This window comes from Leuciscus leuciscus, assembly GCF_965113295.1.
Source record: "Leuciscus leuciscus genome assembly, chromosome: 2".
NCBI lineage: Eukaryota > Metazoa > Chordata > Actinopteri > Cypriniformes > Leuciscidae > Leuciscus > Leuciscus leuciscus.
The window spans coordinates 17,733,423-17,754,214 of NC_138726.1; the positions used below are offsets into that span (position 1 = coordinate 17,733,423).

General features: G+C 38.1%; 1 protein-coding gene across 1 annotated transcript; it reads left to right on the forward strand.

Moving 5' to 3' along the window:
* The first annotated feature begins 2,496 nt into the window (after window positions 1–2,496).
* On the forward strand, window positions 2,497–12,801 carry LOC309483704 (uncharacterized protein). Its single transcript, XM_082149642.1, has 7 exons — window positions 2,497–2,874; window positions 3,025–3,084; window positions 3,197–3,256; window positions 3,391–3,450; window positions 3,615–3,674; window positions 9,308–9,367; window positions 10,241–12,801. Coding segments are annotated over exons 1-7 (351 nt in total). The 5' UTR covers window positions 2,497–2,872; the 3' UTR covers window positions 10,290–12,801.
* The last annotated feature ends 7,991 nt before the right edge of the window (window positions 12,802–20,792 follow it).

Below are 20,792 nucleotides of genomic sequence, written 5' to 3' on the forward strand. Positions count from 1 at the left end.
TTTGCTCTCAACGAAGGCGGTCGCATTTTCTTACCCTCCTCTCCCTTATCTCCCCTGCTTTGCTCCTCTCGTCTCGTCTAGTCTACTTGTACTTTGAGAGACTCTCTCCGCACTGCTCTCCAAACTAAGAAATTATGGAATTGATCAACTGGTCTCTCAGCGCAATTGACACCATCTTCTCGACGAGAAGCTTGGGTTCGGGGGAACCTGACTGCCCTGCCGGAACGTTTGCAGCTGGCTACACGATGGACGCGTGGGGGAAGTGGCGGGTCGTGTGTCTGGCGGCTCTTTCCGTGGAGGACATTGAAGACATCTACCTATTCGGAACCATGATAACAGGTTTTCTGCTGTTTGGATTAGGCATTGCCCTGGTTTATCGAGGAATTAAGAAGACGGTGACAGCTGTCCAAAACCCCATAAGGCTGCCCGTCATGATTGAAGCAGTGGGCAGAGCTGTCAGCACTCAGACTGTGACTTTGGTGACTTTGAACCAAAATATGGATAACATCTTGGAGAAGCTTACAGCTTTGCAAAGGCAAATGGATCGTTTCGGAGACCAAAATGGACCAGGGGCTGCGTAAATTGGAATGCAGCTACTCGTCCCAAGACCAAACAACCCCAATCTTATCTGCTTTCGGCCCCCCTCAACCAGCACTGGCCTTGGCCGAGGCTGCTGCTGGAACTACAACTCCCCCCGTGGAGCACTGCAGCGTGAGGCTCTTGCGTTCCTTCCCCCATCCCCCACAGACACCTGCTGATTGTTGAATCTGTCTGGGACCTGATCAAGGCTGTCTCCATAGCAATTGCTGTGTTTCGCAATGAAATCCTGCGGACTGAGGCTAGATTAGGATGCCAGACGCAGCGGCTCTCCAGGCCTACACATACACGCACTACATATATACAGATATGCAATCACCACCCCATACCCTCATCCCTCGCCTTCGACGCTACATACCACCAGTCTGGCAGGCGGGTCCGACCAGCGCCGAAGAATGGCTGCAGGAACCGGATGGCTGCTTGTCTGTGCTGGGTTACCTCCATCCCCAACTATCCTCCCCTTTTGCAAGTCTTGTGTGTTCATGTTGTGTACTGATTATGTGCCAATGTTGCTGAGGTGTTTTTTACTGTTCCCAAACTGGACTCCTTACAGGAGCGTAGTCTGGGGGTGGCCTTTTTTTTCTCCTCACCTCTCCTCATGTTATGCTGTATTCTTTCCTAAAATGCTCTGTCTTCCTGTCCTGTCTACCCCCTTGTCATATTGTATGTATGTTTGTATGGACAGGTTGATGGCGGAATTTCGCTGGTACTTGTGACTAGTGACCAATAAAGCTATTCATTCAATTCAATTCAATTCAATTCAATCAATAATCTAAGACTCATCCAACGTTACACTTGTGTTATTATCATATAAATATTATTAAAATAAGGATAATTAACGTTAACTTAACTAATCTTGCTAAAATGCACCACTTTGGGTAATATAAGCTGAAAGTGACTGTGAGCTAACTTAATTTAGCTAACTACAACTGTAACATGTAATGTTAAACCAGTTAACGTTCGCCATTAAAAAAATCAGTTGCTACTTAAATAAATGTATTTCAAATTTAAGCTCAAACATTGAAGCTTAAATCGTAATGTTAACTCTAGATTCACCAAACTATGTCGTCTGTTGGCCGTTCGTCGGTCGTGATTCAAAATATGCCTTCTTTTTCAACCTTCTACTTTTTTCCCTCCATGTCCCTCTACGGTGTTCTGCAGTGTACTCGCTATCTATCTATCTAGCGGCCCTGCGCATGTGCATTACCCACAACCTCACATTGGCCGCTCTGTAGTCATTATTTTCGAGGAACGGGAACGTTAGCTAGCTGAAGTTTCCGGTAACTTTCTAGTGGTAAAATGGTCACATCGTGTTGACAAGGACATTAGCTAGCTTCACCAGCAACCCTAATAGACATTTTACTGGTAACTATGTCGAAAAGAAAGCACAACGTTACTGCTAACACGAAAGAAAAGGTTTGGTTGAGAGAAAATGTTCCGATACGTACTTTGACAAGATGGAAGAAAAGGTTTGTACTAAATTACACCTGTTTCCTAATCCAGCTCGTAACTTTTGGTTAAAGGAGAACTCCGGTCAATTGTAACATTGAGCTCATTTTTTTTGTAAATTTGGAGTGCTGAGTGTCAGTACAGAGAACAACGACAAAAATCGGTGTTGCCTACACCATGTTATCCTCTTTTTAAAATTTGCACCCTGTTGACTTCAATGGGCACGTTTAAATAAAATTGATGTTAATTCTGCCAGCGAAAATACCTGAAAAACTTCCTGTTTTCAGTCGAAGTCCACAGTAGTCAATTGTCGAGTTCACCCGCGCGATCATTGGTAACTAAGCAATTCAAGAGAACGCGCCTGAACTTGACAATCGACTACTGTGGACTTCGACCGAAAACAGGACGTTTTTCAGGTATTTTCGCTGGCAGAATTAACATCAATTTTATTAATATTTTTCACATCTACTGTAGTCAGATTCACTGTGTTCACTCTAAATAAACTCACTCACATGGCTGTGCACTTGTAATGACACATCAAGGATGTTAAGAGGCAAAACGCAGGTTTAAACGTGCCCCATTGAAGTCAACAGGGTGCAAATTTTAAAAAGAGGATAACACGGTGTAGGAAACACCGATTTTTGTCGTTGTTCTCTGTACTGACAGCACTTCAAATTTAAAATGTTAAAATTGACCGGAGTTCTCCATTAAGGTTGCAGTGATTCGTTCCCAGTTAGCGTTAGTTACCGTAACGTTACTGTCCACTGTTTCTTTAGGAAAATCAACAGAACTTTGACTGACATCGAAAAACATACTGCGCAACAACATGTAAGTGTTATCCGGTTCATGTCCTCTTGATCTTATTAGTGATAGTTACATTGTAAAAGTTATGTAGTTTATACGATGATACTTATTAAGTGATCTCTCGAACGTGTACTCCTGTCTATCTAATAATTTGTTAATTTGTATCCTTCCTAGGAAAGTGATGAAGATTCCCAAAGAGAAGAGCAGAGTGCAGAACCTTTCACATTGGCACAGGTGAGACAAAACTACAGTATTCTCTCTTTATTTCTCTCTCTCTCTCTCTCTCTCTCTCTATCACTCTGTCAATCTATCTATCCAACAAGTTGTTGATTTGTGTCCTTCATAGGAAAGTGATGAAGATTCCCAAAGAGAAGAGCAGAGTGGAGAACCTTTCACATTGGCACAGGTGAGACAAAACTACAGTATTCTGTCTCTCTATTTCTCTCTCTCTCTCTCTCTCTCTCTCTCTCTCTCTCTCTCTCTCTCTATCACTCTGTCAATCTATCTATCCAACAAGTTGTTGATTTGTGTCCTTCATAGGAAAGTGATGAAGATGCCCAAAGAGAAGAGCAGAGTGGAGAACCTTTCACATTGGCACAGGTGAGACAAAACTACAGTATTCTGTCTCTCTATTTCTCTCTCTTTCTCTCTCTCTCTCTCTCTCTCTCTCTCTCTCTCTCTCTCTCTCTCTCTCTCTCTCTCTCTCTCTCTATCACTCTGTCAATCTATCTATCCAACAAGTTGTTGATTTGTGTCCTTCCTAGGAAAGTGATGAAGATGCCCAAGGAGAAGAGCAGAGTGGAGAACCTTTCACATTGGCACAGGTGAGACAAAACTACAGTGTTCTCTCTTTATTTATATGTATCTCTCTCTCTCTCTCTCTCTCTCTCTGCGCATGTGCGGGCGTTTGTTGAGTGGAGTGAGTGGTGTGGTGAGTGTGTGGTCTTTTTTGTGCCCGCCGTGGCTTTAAAAGATTATTTCCCCCTCTTTTTTTGTTTTGTTTGTTGTTTGTTGTGAAATTAGTAGAGAAGCCTAACTGAGTGCCTGCTTACAACCAGTCTTCGCACTGGGAAGCATGGCGACTCAAGGAGTTAATGTTCTCGATTCACTCACGCGGCGCCACGGTGTGAAGGTGGTGGCTGCGGGGAGTGTGGAGGAGTGTAGTGTAGCGGTCGGTGATGTAGTGGGTCATGAATGTGTGTTAGCGGCGTCCAAAATGAATAATTCAATTGTACTGTTCTTAAATACAGTAGAGAAAGCGAATGAAGTCGTTGGAAAGGGAATAAACATACGTGGTTTATTTACTCCAGTACTACCTCTTTCTACTCCCGCTAAAAAAGTCACCATTTCAAACGTACCCCCCTTTATTAAAGATGAGATGTTGATGAAGGAATTGTCGCGCTTTGGCAAACTGATTGCTCCCATAAAAAAGATCGCTATAGGATGTAAATCGGGGTTAGTGAAACATGTAGTGTCGTTCAGGCGTTTCACTTATATGATTCTGAACGGAAATAGAACTGATCTTGACGTAAATTTTAAATTTAAAGTGGATGATTTTGATTACACCGTTTTTGTAACTACAGACACGATGAGGTGTTTTGGTTGCGGAAAGTCTGGTCATTTGATCCGCGGGTGCCCGGAAAACAGCGCTCATCACAGTGGGCAGAATGATGGTGAAAAAGGTAACGCTGAGCAGAATGAAGACGGAGAAGTCGCCAGTACTTCCAATGCGCCGCATTCTAGTGGTCCAAAAATAGTGTCTGTAGAAAAAAATGTTGAATCTGAGCTAACTAGACAAAGCGTTGAAATTGATGAAAGAAACGCAAAAAAAAACGAAATTGTAACACGTGAGAGTGTTGAAAGCAACAGTATTGATGGTGGAGAAGCTCTTGGTAACACACAAACGAGGTTAAATCAGTTTTCTGATACTGAGTCACAAGTGGAGAGTGTAATTCAAAATGAGGACACATTAGTGGATATGGATCAGGTTGTTTTTAAAACACCGCTGAAGAGGAAAAAAAATGGCAAGAGCATGGTTTTGAAACAGGCTAGAAAGAACCAAGAAGAGAATAAAGTGGACAATGAAAGTAGTGAGAGTGACTGCTCTGATTCCAGTGGCTCCGTTTGTTCTCAATCTAGTTGGTCATGTCTTGAATATGGAGTGGATGAGATCAAAAAATTCTTGAAAGTGACCAAAAATATGAGAGGAGTGAAAATTGATGAATATTTTCCAGATCTCAGAAGACTTCTGGAAAATATTAAGTGTTTAATGAGTGAAGGAAGATTTGCAGATAAAGAAGTATATCGTTTAAAAAAAATCGTCACAAAAATTCAACTCCAATTGAATAATGATGATGAAATGGTTTAGTATTTATGCCCTTATTGGATGTATTGCTCTCTGTGCTGTAGTTTCTTTTTCATTTTCATTTATGAGTGACATTCGCATTGCTTCTTTAAATGTGAATGGGGCTAGAGATTGCAGAAAGAGAGCTCAGATATATGAAGTAGCGAAACAGAATAAAATTGATGTCCTGTTTTTACAGGAGACACATAGTGACGTGAAAATTGCTGTTGAATGGGCTAAGGAATGGGGAGGTCTTCTTTTTCTGAGTCACAATACTTCACTAAGTGGAGGAGTTGCAGTTCTGTTTAATAAAAATTTTGCTCCCTCATCTTGTTCAGTAGAGGAGATTGTAAAAGGTAGATTTTTAAAGATAAAAGCTCAATTTGAAGATCGTGTTTTTGTTTTTATTTGTGTATATGCACCAACCTCACAGATAGAAAGAATGTTGTTTTTAGATCAATTGAATACAGTAATAGAAAAATGTGACAATGAAGAATTTTTGGTTGTGGGAGGAGATTTTAATTGTGTCGAAAGAAATATAGATAGGAATCATGTAGAACCACATATGGCTTCACGCCGAAAACTGATACAAATGATAGAAGGGAATGAGCTTGGTGATGTATGGAGAAATTTTAATCATGATGTTAAACAATACACATGGACGCATGTTCGTGAAAATGTGTTGTCAATGGCACGATTAGATAGATTTTATGTTTTCAAACATCATCTTAGTTTTTTTGTAAATGGCTCAATTCTTCCAGTAGGTTTCTCTGATCATAGTTTGGTTGTGTGTAGAATGATTGTTAGTTCTGTCAAATTAAGTAGTTCTTATTGGCACTTTAATGTGACATTGTTGTCAGATTTACAGTTTAAAGATGTTTTTAGGTTTTATTGGGAGTCTTTTAGAGAACAAAAAGATCAATTTTCCTCTTTACAGGAATGGTGGGACATTGGGAAAGTAAATATTAGGCAACTATGTCAACAATATACTCTAAATGTCACAAGAGTTTTAACCCAGTCTATAAAGAAGTTAGAAGAGGAAATTATAGATATTCAAGTTTTAATTCAAGAAACAGGAAATCAAGACCATTTAGATTCTCTTTTCATGAAAAGATCAGCCTTGTCTGAATTCTATAAAAGAAAGGCACAAGGGGCATTGGTCAGATCCCGTTTCCAGGATGTAGAGCAGATGGATGTTCCATCAAAGTTTTTTTTCGGATTAGAAAAAAAGAATGGTCAAAGACGGTATATTCAGAATTTAAGGTCTGAAGCTGGGGTTCTGTTATCAGACCCAGTCGAAATGAGGAAAAGAGCAGTAACATTTTATGAAAACCTTTATAGTTCTGATCATAGGATAGATCAAGATGTTGATGGTTTCTTCTTTGAAGATCTGCCAAAATTATCAGAAAGTGCCAATGCAAAACTTAGTGAAGATATAACTTTAATTGAACTGTATGAAGCTCTCCAGAGTACGCAAAACGGGAAAGTTCCAGGGTTAGATGGGATTCCTTTTGAATTCTATAAAGCATACTGGGGCATTATAGGAGAAGACTTGCTTGCAGTTCTTAGTGATAGTTTGGTTGGTGGTTTTTTACCACTTAGTAGTCGGAGAGCAGTTCTTACACTCCTCCCAAAGAAAGGAGATTTGAGTGATATTAAAAATTGGAGACCAGTGTCTTTACTGTGCTCTGACTACAAAATTCTGTCTAAGGTATTGGCGATTAGATTAGGGAAAGTTTTAGATGATATAATTAGTCCTGACCAATCCTATTGTGTGCCTGGAAGATCTATATTTGATAACATTTTTTTAATCCGAGATTTGATGGATTTTTCAAAGATTTGTGGTGTTAATTTTGGCTTGATTTCCATTGATCAAGAAAAGGCATTTGACCGTGTAGAGCATGATTATTTATGGAAGACTCTAGATGCCTTTGGTTTTAATTCGGTTTTTAAAGGTTATATTAAAGTATTATATAATGACATTGAGAGTATGTTGAAATTTAATGGTGGCTTGTGTTTTCCTTTTAAAGTTCAGCGTGGAGTGAGGCAAGGTTGTTCATTATCAGGCATGCTCTATACATTGGCAATAGAACCACTTTTGCAAAGATTGAGAAGGGTAATGAAAGGCCTCACATTGATGAACTGTGGAAGTACTTTTGTTTTATCAGCTTATGCTGATGATGTTGTTGTAATTGTAAAAGAGCAAAATGATGTGAACCTTTTAATGAAAACTTTGGATGATTTTGAAATGGTATCAGCTGCAAAAGTGAATTGGTCAAAAAGTGAAGCTGTTTTGGTGGGAGAGCGGATAACAGTGCCCCCCAAACTTCCTGGTGGTTTGACATGGAAAAAAGATGGGCTAAAGTATTTGGGAGTTTATTTGGGGGATGAGTCTTTTCAATTAAAAAATTGGGAAGGGATGATTGAGAAAATAAAGGGCCGCTTGGATAAATGGAAGTGGATTAAGAAAATACTGTCCTATAGGGGTCGAACCCTTATTATTAATAACCTTGTTGCTTCATCTCTTTGGCATCGACTGACTTGTGTTGACCCACCACTACTTTTTCTTGCTAAGATACAATCGATGTTGATAGACTTCTTCTGGGATAAGATGCACTGGGTGATCCATAACATCTTGTATTTACCAAAGGAAGAAGGTGGACAAGGACTTGTGCATCTACAAAGTAGGACAGCAACATTTCGTGCACAATTTATACAACGTTTCCTGACAGGCCCGGAGTCTGTAAGTTGGAGACCAGTGGCAAGTGCTATTTTAAAAACTGCTGCAGGTCTAACTCTGGACAAATCCTTATTTTTATTGGATCCAAAAACTTTAAATGTGGAGAAATTTCCAGTTTTTTATCGGAATCTTTTTAAAGTATGGAGTCTTTTTAAACTCCAAAGGATAAGCAATCCCACATCGTTGTATTGGCTGTTGGAAGAGCCATTGCTTTATGGTGCAAGACTGGACATTACTAATGCATCAGTGTCACTGACAGAAGCCTTTGTAAAGGCTAAAGTGGTGACTCTTCGTCAGTTAATGAGTCTGGCAGGACCAGATTTTGTTGAAGTGGATGCGGTGGCGACACAATTGGGGTTTAGATCCACTCGAGTGGTTGAAAAACTACTACGAAAGTTACAGACTATCCTTACGGTGGAAGAGACCGATTTACTCAAGAAACATTGTGAGGGAGAAATTACTCCCAATGATAAAGATTTTTTTCCAAGATTGATGGTTTCACCTAATTTAGAGGAGGAAGGTGGAATTTTTCTGGAATCAGAAAAAGTTGTAGTCATGGACTTTGAAGAAGTGAATGGTAAGAGATTGTACAAGTCATGTGTGAAATGTTTTAATAAAAAAATATTAAATGGAAAAACTGATACACCTTGGCGAAGTGTGTTAGGTTTGGATGAAGTTTTTAAACCAAATTGGAGAACTTTTTACAAGCCACCATTGAATAAGAAAATTGGAGATTTGCAGTGGAGGATTTTACATTGTATTATTGCTGTAAATGCCTTTATATCTGTGTTGAATCCTGATGTAGGCCATGAATGCCCATTTTGCTCACAAAGGGAGACTGTGTTTCATGTTTTTATGAGTTGTCATAGACTTAAACCTTTATTTGAGGTTTTACTAAATTTGTTTAAGTCTTTTGATGAAGAATTTTCAATGCAAGCTTTTATCTTTGGTGTTAAATATACAAAGAGAAGAAAGAGAGAGTGTCAGTTGTTAAATTTTGTTTTGGGCAAAAGTAAAATGGCGATATACATGAGTCGGAAAGATAAAATTGAACAAAATCAGGAATTTAATCTGGTGTCTATGTTTGGTGCCATGGTGAAGTCAAGAATTTTGATTGATTTTAGGTTTTATAAAGCTACTTCATGTCTTGCCATGTTTGAGGATGTGTGGTGTTATGGAGGGGCTTTGTGCTCTGTTGTGGATGACAATCTGTATTTTACTCAATTTATGTAATTTATTTTAAATAGTTTGTTTTTAATGTTTTAAAACACTTAATTTGTAATAAAGGTGTTTTCAAATTCTAATTCTCTCTCTCTCTCTATCACTCTGTCAATATATCTATCTAACAAGTTGTTGATTTGTGTCCTTCATAGGAAAGTGATGAAGATGCCCAAAGAGAAGAGCAGAGTGGAGAACATTTCACATTGGCACAGGTGAGACAATATTACAGTATTCTCTCTTTATTTATATGTATCTCTCTCTCTCTCTCTCTCTCTCTCTCTCTCTCTCTCTCTCTCTCTCTCTCTCTCTCTCTCTCTCTCTCTCTCTGTCAATATATCTATCTAACAAGTTGTTGATTTGTGTCCTTCATAGGAAAGTGATGAAGATGCCCAAAGAGGAGAGCAGAGAGCAGAACCTTTCACATTGGCACAGGTGAGACAAAACTACAGTAAACACATTTATGAAGTTAATTACATAATTTGATATGACATTAAATAATCATGAGACAAACAATGCTATGACAAAATGCACAGATTATCTCTGCAGCTCATGGAAGTAATAATAATAGTAATAATAATAATAATAATCATAACTTTATTTGTATAGCACTTTTCAAAAACAAGTTACAAAGTGCTGTACAGTGAAACAAACATGATCCATACTTAAAAATGAAAATGAAAAATCAACAATAAAATCAGAAAATACAATAACAACAATAATATAATGTTTATAAAAATGCCATACAGCAAAGGCTCGGTCACCTTTAGTGACAAGACTGCACGCAGTAAATCATTGGTGACCTTGATCAGAGAAGTCTCTTGAGTTGAAACGATTTTTTATAAAATTTTAGATAAAAATGGCAGCTTGGAAATGGGTCTAAAATTATTTAAAACAGAGACATCTAAAGAGGGCTTTAGATGTGTACAGACACTGTCTGTCTTTCCTCTTTTTGTTTGTTTCTTGCATGTGTTGTGGCTTCCATTACATTTTTTGTGCTAAGTACAGTAGAGCAAAACAAGGTTACCTTTATGGTAAAGCAGAACCTTATAAGTTTTAATATGGTGCTTCTTTTTTTGTAATTTTAGGAAAATGCCCCTCAAGAAATACGTGATGATATCCACTCTCATGGACTAACGGAAGGGCAAAGTTACATCTCTATTTTCTCCTTTGCATTGAGACACAACACTACTGGTGTATTGATGGAAGACCTGCTGAAACTTCTAAAGTTACATTCTGCTGGGACAAATGCAGTACCAGCAAGCAAGTATTTTTTGGAGAAACCATTAGCTGGTATTATAGATCAATTAAAACGCCATCATTACTGCAGAGTATGTACTAAGTACCTTGGCACTTCACAATCACAAGAAGAAACACTTGCATGTGTGTCATGTTCCTCGTCCATAACAGTAAATGACAGTTTACAGGAAGGACATTTCTTTATCAGTATTCCATTAAAGGATCAACTGAAGGATGTTCTTGAGAATCAAGGTATGCACGATCTCTGTTTTCGTCCTGATGACAGTAGTAGGCATGTAATAAGTGATATATGTGATGGCACCTTATATCAGACCTTGAAATCAAACAGTGAAGAGGATTTCATCTCCCTTACATTTAATTGTGATGGTGTACCAGTCTTTCAGTCCTCTAAATTTAGTATTTGGCCTATACTGTGTTGTGTTAATGAGATACCCCCTGAGAGTAGAGATAAGCATGTGCTTTTATGTGCTTTATGGTTTGGAGCAAAAAAGCCAGACATGACCTGCTACTTCCAACCATTTGTAGAGGAATGTGCCAATCTTTCACAAGCTGGCTTTGAGTGGCAACATCCTAGTGATCAGTCATGGAGACACGTGAAGGTGCACCCATTGTGCTGTGTGTGTGATGCAGTAGCAAGGCCATTACTACAAAATTTTAAGCAATTTAATGGTGAATATGGCTGCGGAGTCTGCCTTCACCCTGGGGTGCAGATGAGGAAAGGAAAAGGAAAGTCAAGGGTTTACACATGTGCAGATGAAAAACCAAGTGACAGAAATCATAAAACCACAGTAGAGATAGGACAAATTGCTGAAAGAGAAGGGACAACAATATTGGGCATAAAGGGCCCATCTGCCATTGTAGATTTACCAAAGTTTGATGTAATCAATGGGATGGTCCCTGACTATATGCATTGTGTGTTGCTTGGCGTGTGCAGACAAATGGCAACTTTATGGATCGATTCAAAAAACTATTCTGAGCCATGGTACATTGGCACACAAACAGCTATCTTGGACAGACACCTCTTGTCTATAAAACCTCCAGGTATTGTTGCTCGAGTTCCAAGATCTCTGACTGAACGCAAATTCTGGAAAGCCCATGAGTGGCAACACTGACTTCTGTACTATAGCTTGCCAGTTCTAAAAGGCATACTTCCACAGAAGTATCACTGTCATTGGGCATTACTGATAGAGGGCATAAGCATTCTGTTGGGATCTGAAATAAATACAGAAGAGATAAATCATGCCCATGAGGCATTAGTGTACTTTGTTGGAGGTGTGCAGTCGCTGTATGGGGAAGAGCACATGACATTCAATGTTCATTCACTTCTGCATTTGAGCAAAAGTGTTGTGCATTGTGGTCCTTTGTGGGCGCACTCAGCCTTTATGTTTGAAGATTTCAATGGATACCTCCTGAAACAAGTAAAAAGTAGCCAAGCTGTACCACAACAAATATGCAAACGAGTTCTGTTTTCCCGAGCTTTTCCCTGTTTAGCAAAGCAATTTTTAACAAATGCACCTGCAGAAGTTACAGATTTCTGTAATGAAATGAGAACCGAAAAGCATCATGTCAAGAAGTTTGCGAAGTTCACTGAGGTAACTGCCCTTGGTCCACCAAATGTAAGATTAATGTCTGTTAGTGATCAAGCTGCCCTCCACACAGTGAGAGAGGTTTCCCCAAACTCTGTGGTAAATTACTACAAGAGAATTGCTGTAAATGGAGAGGTTGTTCATGGTCATACCTACAGCAAAACAAAACAAAGAAACAACTCTATTGTGCTTTTGAAGGATGGGAGTATTTTTAGAGTGTCCCACTTTATTGACATGGGTGATCAGTGTTTATATGCCATAGGAAACTATGGTAATTGCACAGTTCAGAAGTTAGCCAGAGGCTCTCTTATCAAAACTCCACTGAGCTACATGTCAACTGTCCTCTTTCCCACAGGCTTTCACAAAGCCATAAACACTGCTCAGGTAGTTAGACCATGTATGTATATTCAGTGTCCACAGTCCAGCTCAATTGTTTGTCGGCTACTTAAGACATATTACTGTAAATGAACTAAATGTGAAGATGGTCACTTATTCATTCAGGGTTGCTGAGCTGGAATGTGAACTAATTGCTTCTACTGTTACTGTAATCTAATGTGAGAATCTGTCAAAATGATAATGAAAAAGCACACAGCAGTGTGAAAAGTTTACTACAAAATGTAAATGTATTCTTCTTTAATACATTTTGCAATGCATGTCATCAACATTTATGTATTTGATTGTAACATCCAAAAGGACACAAGTGCAAGGTATGATTTCAAAACAATTATTAAAGTAGCATCTTAATAAACTTAGCTAATTTAAAAATATGTATTGCCACTTAAATTTAAAATGTAAATATGCAACTTGTATAATGTCATATACTAATTAAGTGCAAAATTAAATCTTTCTACGGCAAGAAATGAGTGACTGGGTCTTTTTTATTTTTACATGGCAATTTTGAATATTTGCTGCATACACAAGAACTTGAAAATCTAACTGTAAATAAAAATTTTTTTTGACTATTTTATTGGATAGAATTACTCATAAAATCTTAAATAACAACAAATATAACCCATGTAATCATTTTTGGAAAAATTCACTAATTGAGATTGAAGAAAGTGTGATCTAAAAACCTGATACAATGCTAGTGTCATAAAATCTTAGAAATGCCATAAATTATTTTTGGTAATCTCATCATGTGCTTTTCCATGTACTTTAATGGCCCATATATGTGACATCTTACATATGTCTATTGTCTTGTAAGGTTTTTATACAATATAACAAGATTTTGGTTTCACTAATGATTGCCCAACTCATATAACTTTGATGTTACGTGTATCTACTAAGAATATTGTATGTGGATTTACTGTCATACATAGTAATTATAAGTTCCCAAATTATCTCATATTACACAATTTTACTAAGGATTTTGTGTCTTGTTTGACTGTTGTATATATTACTTACAAATTTCAGATAAAAGATATAAACATTTAGTAAAATGTATCTATATATTTTCCATATGGGCTACACCTTCTACCAGTCTGCTTCCAGTAGCAGCTGAGAAAGAGGGGAACATAGAGGGTTTTTTAACCACAGTTTTAGCTGGTTCCCCAGTCAACCCCACTGAAATCTTATGACAGGCAAAGTTCTGTGCGAGAAGCTAAGGATTCTGTGTCAAAACTTCGGTTGGTGCTATAAACTCCAGAGTCAGCGAAGGACCCATCCCATCTGTCAACAACATCAGGGACATCGCCATGCCTGTCATAAAGTCCTTTCAATCTGTAAGTATATATCAGAACAATATGTAGTTTACAAAATAACTATGCAAGCTATTGTTTCACATGTAAAAAAAAAAATTGTTCTGTTGTTGTATTGTTATGGTATACTTGTGTTCAACTTATATTATTTTTTTAACTGAAGCACTACAATTTTAAACAGTGTTTTTCTTATTTTTTCTAATTGTAGGATGAACAAGCATTAGCTGAAAATCTTTCTGAAGAGCTTTCTTTGGATGTCAGCATGCTTTCTCTGGATCCTCCATCAGACAAGAAGGACTTGAGTTTCGCTCCACTAAGTTCCACTACGTCTACATCAACTCCAAATCCAGAGGAACAAGGAGGAAGTGGTACATACAAAGAAAACAAATGGATAGTCAATGAGTCAAATTTGATGCAGTTGTTTACCAGATGCCCTCAATGTGGACAAACTGTAATTGACACTAAAAAGTTTTCATTTGGTAGTCTCCTTCGTGTCAGTTGGGAATGTATAAACGGCCACGAAGGGTCTTGGAACTCATGCAACGAAACTCGCGAAATGGCAGACAACAACCTTCTTGTGGCAGCCTCTATTCTATTCACTGGTGCTATGTTGACATCGCAGATTGGGTTGCCTGCCTCAATGTACAAATCCCTAGAAAACCAGCTTCTATGCGATTCAGTCCTCGTATTTAATCCCTGTTGTTGATGTTTTCTACAAGGAACAACAGGCAAAACTACTTGAAGACTACTTGAAGGTGCAAATTTGTCAGGGGATGGAAGATCTGATAGGTAAGCAAAAATAAAAAAATGTTTAAAAGTTCAACACTGTTAAAATACTGTGAGATTTCTAAATTTGCATCTTCATTCGATTGTCTTTTCAGTCCTGGATTCTCTGCCAAATACTGCACATACAGTATGATGGACGATGTCAACAAAAACGTTGTCCACTTCGAGTTGGTGCAGGTCAGTAAGCACATGAGTTTTTTTCCCTCTTTATGACATGGTGACTTTACAAATTATATATTTTTTAATAAATTTAACATTATTTTTTTTTTATTGAAACTTTTTTTTATTTTATTTTTTATTTTGTAGAATTAAATATGTATTTATTTTTATTTTTATTACTGGCTACTGAAGCAACAAGCTCTGTTGCCATGGAACCAGTAGCCTTCAAAAGGTGTGTAGACTTTCTTTTGGACAGTGGATTAAAAATAGACGTGATCCCAACGGACAGGTCCCCCTCAGTAAGAAAGACTATGAGGGTCGATTACCCTCGTATACAACACGAGTTTGACATCTGGCATGTAGTAAAGGGTATGAATAGCTTACTTTACAAGTTATTATTGTTCTTATAGAGTAGTAGGGCCTATTACATGAATGTTACATAATACTATTTTAAATGCAGCTTATATTTGTGATGTTGCGGAAACAGCAGGTTCACAGTAATACTGAAGTACTGAAAATAGAGAAAATAGTGTCTACATGCTCTGTTTTGACCCAAAAAACATATTGATCTGAAATAATATTATTTTTTATTTTTTTTTAGAAAAGGGTTATTAAAAAGATTCTGTCAATTGCCAAAAAAAAAAAGAATCAAGACCTCCAGCCTTGGATAAAAAGTATATGCAACCATTTGTGGTATGCATGTGCATCCTGTGGCGGTAACCCCCATGTATGTTATCTGCAATATTTAACACTAAATATACATTACTGAATAAGTAAATGTATGTAATAATTTTTTTATAATAATTTTTTTTTTCAGGTATTAACTGAGAAATGGAAATCCCTTCTCCACCACATTTGTGGTGTACACAGATGGACAGAAGAAGGACGGCAAAAAGAATGTGATCACGATGACCTAAGTCCTGACCAGCAGCGACGAAAATGTTGGCTGACAAAGGAATCTCCTTCATTTCGCACTCTGTCAACACTAATATTAAATCCAAGTCTCCTCAAGGACCTGAGACAAATGGCCTTATTCAAGCATACAGGCAAGTTGCTTGTAAACAACACATTTTAATATTTGTTATGTAATTGTTCAGTGTACATTGTTTATTTTGGTTTCTCAGGCAGTCTTGAGGTGTACCACTCTGTTCTCCTGAAGTACTGTCTGAAGAACCTCCACTTTCACTACTCCTCAATGGCTGCTCGCACACAACTGGCTATCCTGGACCACAATGAGAATGTAAACCGTGAACAGGCCACAACCTCATCAGGCAAGTACACAGCATAAAAAAACATGTTCTACAAGTAATTTCATTTTTTAAAGTACACGTACATATAGACATATTTCTGAAGTAGGTGAAATGTACAGGTACACCGGGTTATGCTTGGTTATTATTTCTTGCAGTAAGTAATTTTTGACTTTTTTTGGACTGTGTTTTAGGTGTTCCACGATACAATGTGGTTTTTCCCAAACAATCAAAGGAATGGGTGGCTAGGAAAATTTACGAACCCACAACACAGATCTTTAGGGAGGAACTCCTGGAAAAAGTTATGGAGCGGCGCAGTGACCCCACTGTTGTTTTCAAGGACCCAACCTCGCAAGTTGTTGTTCAGGAATTACCACCAAACATTGCTACCAAACCCAAAATGAACAAAGCAGCAGCAATTGAAAAGCATGTTTCAAGGTTTCCAGGTATTTTTGTAGGATACATTTCACAATCTAAAAAAAGAGTGCTGAGAGCACCAGATAACTGAATGTAAATATCTAAATGCATATCATAAATAAAAACTTTTTTACTATGGATTGACTCTGACTGAAGTTGAATGTGCTACTGTAACAAACGTTTTTGATTTATAGCCTCTAGGTAACAAATTGCACAACAGATAATTTTTATTAAGACATTTTTATTTAATAATTCACAAAATAAACTGTCCACATAAAGGGTTAGTCTTCAGTAACAAGAAAAATATAAAAATTATTATAAAAAAAATCAAATCAGTCCAAAAGCTTCTTGAACTTCTTTGAAACCCACATACGTTCCAGATGATGATGGGTATCTTTCACATATACTCCACACCACACACGATGGCAGAACTTTCCTGTTGTTTCTTCCCAGTTTTTCTCCTTTCAGTATCCACTTCAGTACAACACGGTATGCCACCAGTCTACACTGACTGTAAACGATAAAGAAGATACATTGTTACTACAATGGCGGTATGTGTAACAAGTAATAGAAAAAAAATAACATTAAATAAATACTTACTCTACAGTTAGTGCAGCATTTATACGCCCACGTATAAATCTAATTAATTATTATTCATAACGAATTATGATCAATAATTAATAATTCAATTATTTTTAATTATCTTCAGAATTTACCGTAGCAGAATCAATAGTATGATCATTTTATCAGTTCATCCAATGAACAGAAAGCATAAACAGTTATTAACTCTATCTTCCTGGCCAAGAAAGAATTAATCCCCAGCTAACAATAAATTAAGAAATAATCACGGGTAAAAGCAATCGGTAACTTAGATCGAAGTTCAAGACAATAAAATGTATTAAGCAAATTAACACAAGTAATCTCTTTGTTCAAATACAAACAATACTTTATTGATTATATACTAACATAAAAACTAATATCTAACACAAACACACACATTCATACGAGTTGCAGAAGGAAAAAGAGTAAGGAAAGATTAAGTTTTAAGGGTGAGTTTAAGAGTGAGATGATGAAATCACAAGTTATGTGGATAAGACACATGCCTTTGGTGTGAGAGACCCGGGTTCGAATCCACTGTGAGACACCAATGTGTCCCTGAGCAAGACACTTAACCCCTAGTTGCTCCAGAGACGTGCGACCTCTGTCATATATAGCAATTGTAAGTCGCTCTGGATAAAAGCGTCAGCTAAATGAATAAATGTAAATGTAAAAATGTTATAAGGCATGAACTGGAACGAACCTTAAATCATTAATTTAACCCTTCTATCGTTTCTTAGACAGGTTATTAAATTTATACCAATACACCAGTTCAGCGTTTAGTCTGGAGATACTTGCTTGTCTTTGCTTTTGGGGATTCCCTTTTGTTGCGTGAAAGGGGTTTTCCCGGTCCGTTCATTGGCTGGTGTCCTTGTGCCTGGGTCTGCGGCGGCCAGTCACGTGGTGTGCTGGCGGAATGAAAGTCTTTGTTTGAAGCTGGCTTTGCAGAAGAAACGTGGCTCGAAATCTTGTCGCAAAACTTAACTTAGAACCGAGACTCACAACGGAAAATAAAGGAAAACTTTAGAAAAGAAAAGACAACTTAGACGAGAGTAGTAAGATGGCTTGAATAAAGCTGTTGAACCCGTTCTTCTGATCTTCATTTGGGTTCTTTGTCTCTGCGTTTACATGGTTACTCGTCTGATTGAGATCTTCATCCTTTTTCTGCCCATCTCTCTTGAGAGTGGTAGCAGAGCGTTTCTTGGGGGTGAACCCAGAGAGCTAGAGTTAGAAAGCAGATCGAAGAGAGAAGAGCAGAGCTCTTCTCTATCAGAACATTTTGAACGAGCAGAGTTGGAGAGCCGAGAGAGCGCATGGAGAGCGAAGAGAGAAGAGTCTAGAGAGAGAAGTTTGTTTCGGGTCTAAGATTTTAAACTCAAAGTTTGTCCCCCCTCCTGAAGAGAGCGGACCAATTAGACACTGGCTTTGTTTGCAAAGTCATAAATCATGTCTTCCCTGAGGGTTCTCTATTTAAAAACCAGATGCAACAGTTTAAGCATGATTTCTAATTATCAGAATATGAAACATTTGACACAAATTTAATTCCAGTCATCTTGCTAGTTGTGTTCGTAAGATAGCATTGATATGAAACAGTACACACTTTCATTCATACTTCTAATAGTTATAACACTTACATGAATTATATGGGATCAAAACATATTATCTTATTAAAATATGCATATAAGTGGTGGAAACCACACATGATTAGGTAGTTGCATGATTGTTTGATCCTGAGTCCATTGAAAATTGTTCTTGAATGATTTTATGTATAGTTATTGGTAAGAATCAGTTCTCTGGATTGACGAGAAAAAGAACTCTGTTTGTTCGTTCAGAGGTCTTAAGGGGGAAGGGGTCAGGAATGTTGTGGGGGAAAACAACATCTGCTGGTATCGATCCGTCTTGCACTATCAAAGTTGACCAGTTCTTCAGTTGGTCAACTTCGACTTTTATTCAACCAATAAAAGTCTTTGGTTACAGACTCTCTGGAGCCTGAGTGAGTTATGGCTCTGGGATGTGAGATTTGAATCTGGAATGTGAGGACACTTGTGTGATGCCTTGGTCTCTGTCTTTCTCTTAACCAATCAGTAATTTGGCAACAAAGCTAGTCATTGACCAGTTATGTGTTAGTGCTGGGGGCTCTTTTAAATAGCCAGACCGGTCAGCGCCTGGATCCCGTGACAAGATGGATGAGGATGGAGAAGTCCTGACCAAATCTTCCTCTTTGTTCGGCAGGAAGTGGAAAGTTTGAATTAATCTTCTGGAAGAAGATTAGTCTGCGTTTGGTTCATACCCATTGTCGCTACATTAGTGTGCCACCTGGTCCTTCAGGCCTCGGTCGTCGTTTCCAATTCACTTTAGGTAAGTGTAAAAACACGTCTAAAACACTGCGGCTCAGCAGGGGCGGAAAGCCGGTATCCTCCGTTATACAGTGCAATGCCATCTCATCTGCTGAATGTTCCACATGTTCCAGCTGCGGCATTACTATGTCCCACTCGGTGCAGCACAAGCTCTCCAGTTCTGTAGGCATCGTATGGCAATGGAGACATTTACACCACCAGGTCTCCATTGCTCTTTGCCTTTCCGAAGCTTGTGACAGCGGTTGCTGCTGTGTAGGAGCTTCTTCCATCACTCTAAGTTCTTCGTCCGTGTATTCGGGTTCAAATAAATGTGGTTGGGCAAAAAAATGCAAGTCTTCCTCTGTGTCGAAATCATTAGACATGTTTGCGAAGATTGCTTTGTTCACACCGTGCTTCTCCCTCAGACTGTAACCGAAGCTCAGGCGCACCAGATAACACGTCAGCAGCGTTTTACGTCAGCAACATCTTACGTCAGCAGCGTCAATGTGGACTCGTGAACGTGGATGGAAAACAGACCGGAAGAGAATACAATGTTGAATAAAGTTGTAGTTTTTGTTAATTTTGGACCAAAATGTATTTTCGATGCTTCAAAACATTCTAACTAACCCACTGATGTCACATGGACTACTTTGATGATGTCTTTATTACCTTTATGGACGTGAACAGTATACCGTCCATTGACTTTCAATGGAGGGACAGAAAGCTCTCGGAATAAATCTAAAATATCTTAAGATGTCTTCAGAAGAGAAACGGAGGTCTTACGGGTTTGGAACAACATGAGGGTGAGTAATTACTGACAGAATTTTCATTTTTGGGTGAACTAACCCTTTAACTAAGAACATTTCGGGAAACACGTATTAACGATAAGGTACAGCTTAAGATGTAACTTAAGAACGACGTAGCGTTAAGAAGGTTTCGGGAAACCCAGCCCAGGAATATTATTAATAAAGCAATATTTAGTGGCAAAAGTGATAGGTCTAATAGGACTCTGTAGAGTTGGCTTTGCAACCTTGGTTAGATGGAGTATACACAAGAATAGATAATGATCTGAGATGTCATCGCTCTGCTGTAGACTTTCAAAGGCATCAACATTGATTCCATGTGATAATATTAGATCTAGAGTATGACTACGACAACGAGTAGGTCCTGACAGGTGTTATCTAACTCCAACAGAGTTCAGAATGTCTTTAAATGCCAATCCCAATGCATCTTTTTTGTTATCTACATGTATATTAAAATCAACAACAATTAACCCATTTAATCTCAAATTCTTCCCAGACACAAAAATATCCAAATCATGTGTCATTAGTATCCCTTTGAAACAATCAATCATCATTTTTAGAAATGTTCTTGGAAAAGTGTGTGAAAAAGTGTGTTTTATGATCGGTGTGTGTGTGTGTGTGTTTGTGTGTGTTGTATCAACCATTGGACAGAATGAATATAGGTCTATTTGACCTGTGCAGTGTGTTTGTGTGTGTTTTTTTGTGTGTGTGTTTCTCTGTGTGTGTGTGTGTTTGTGTGTGTTGTATCAACC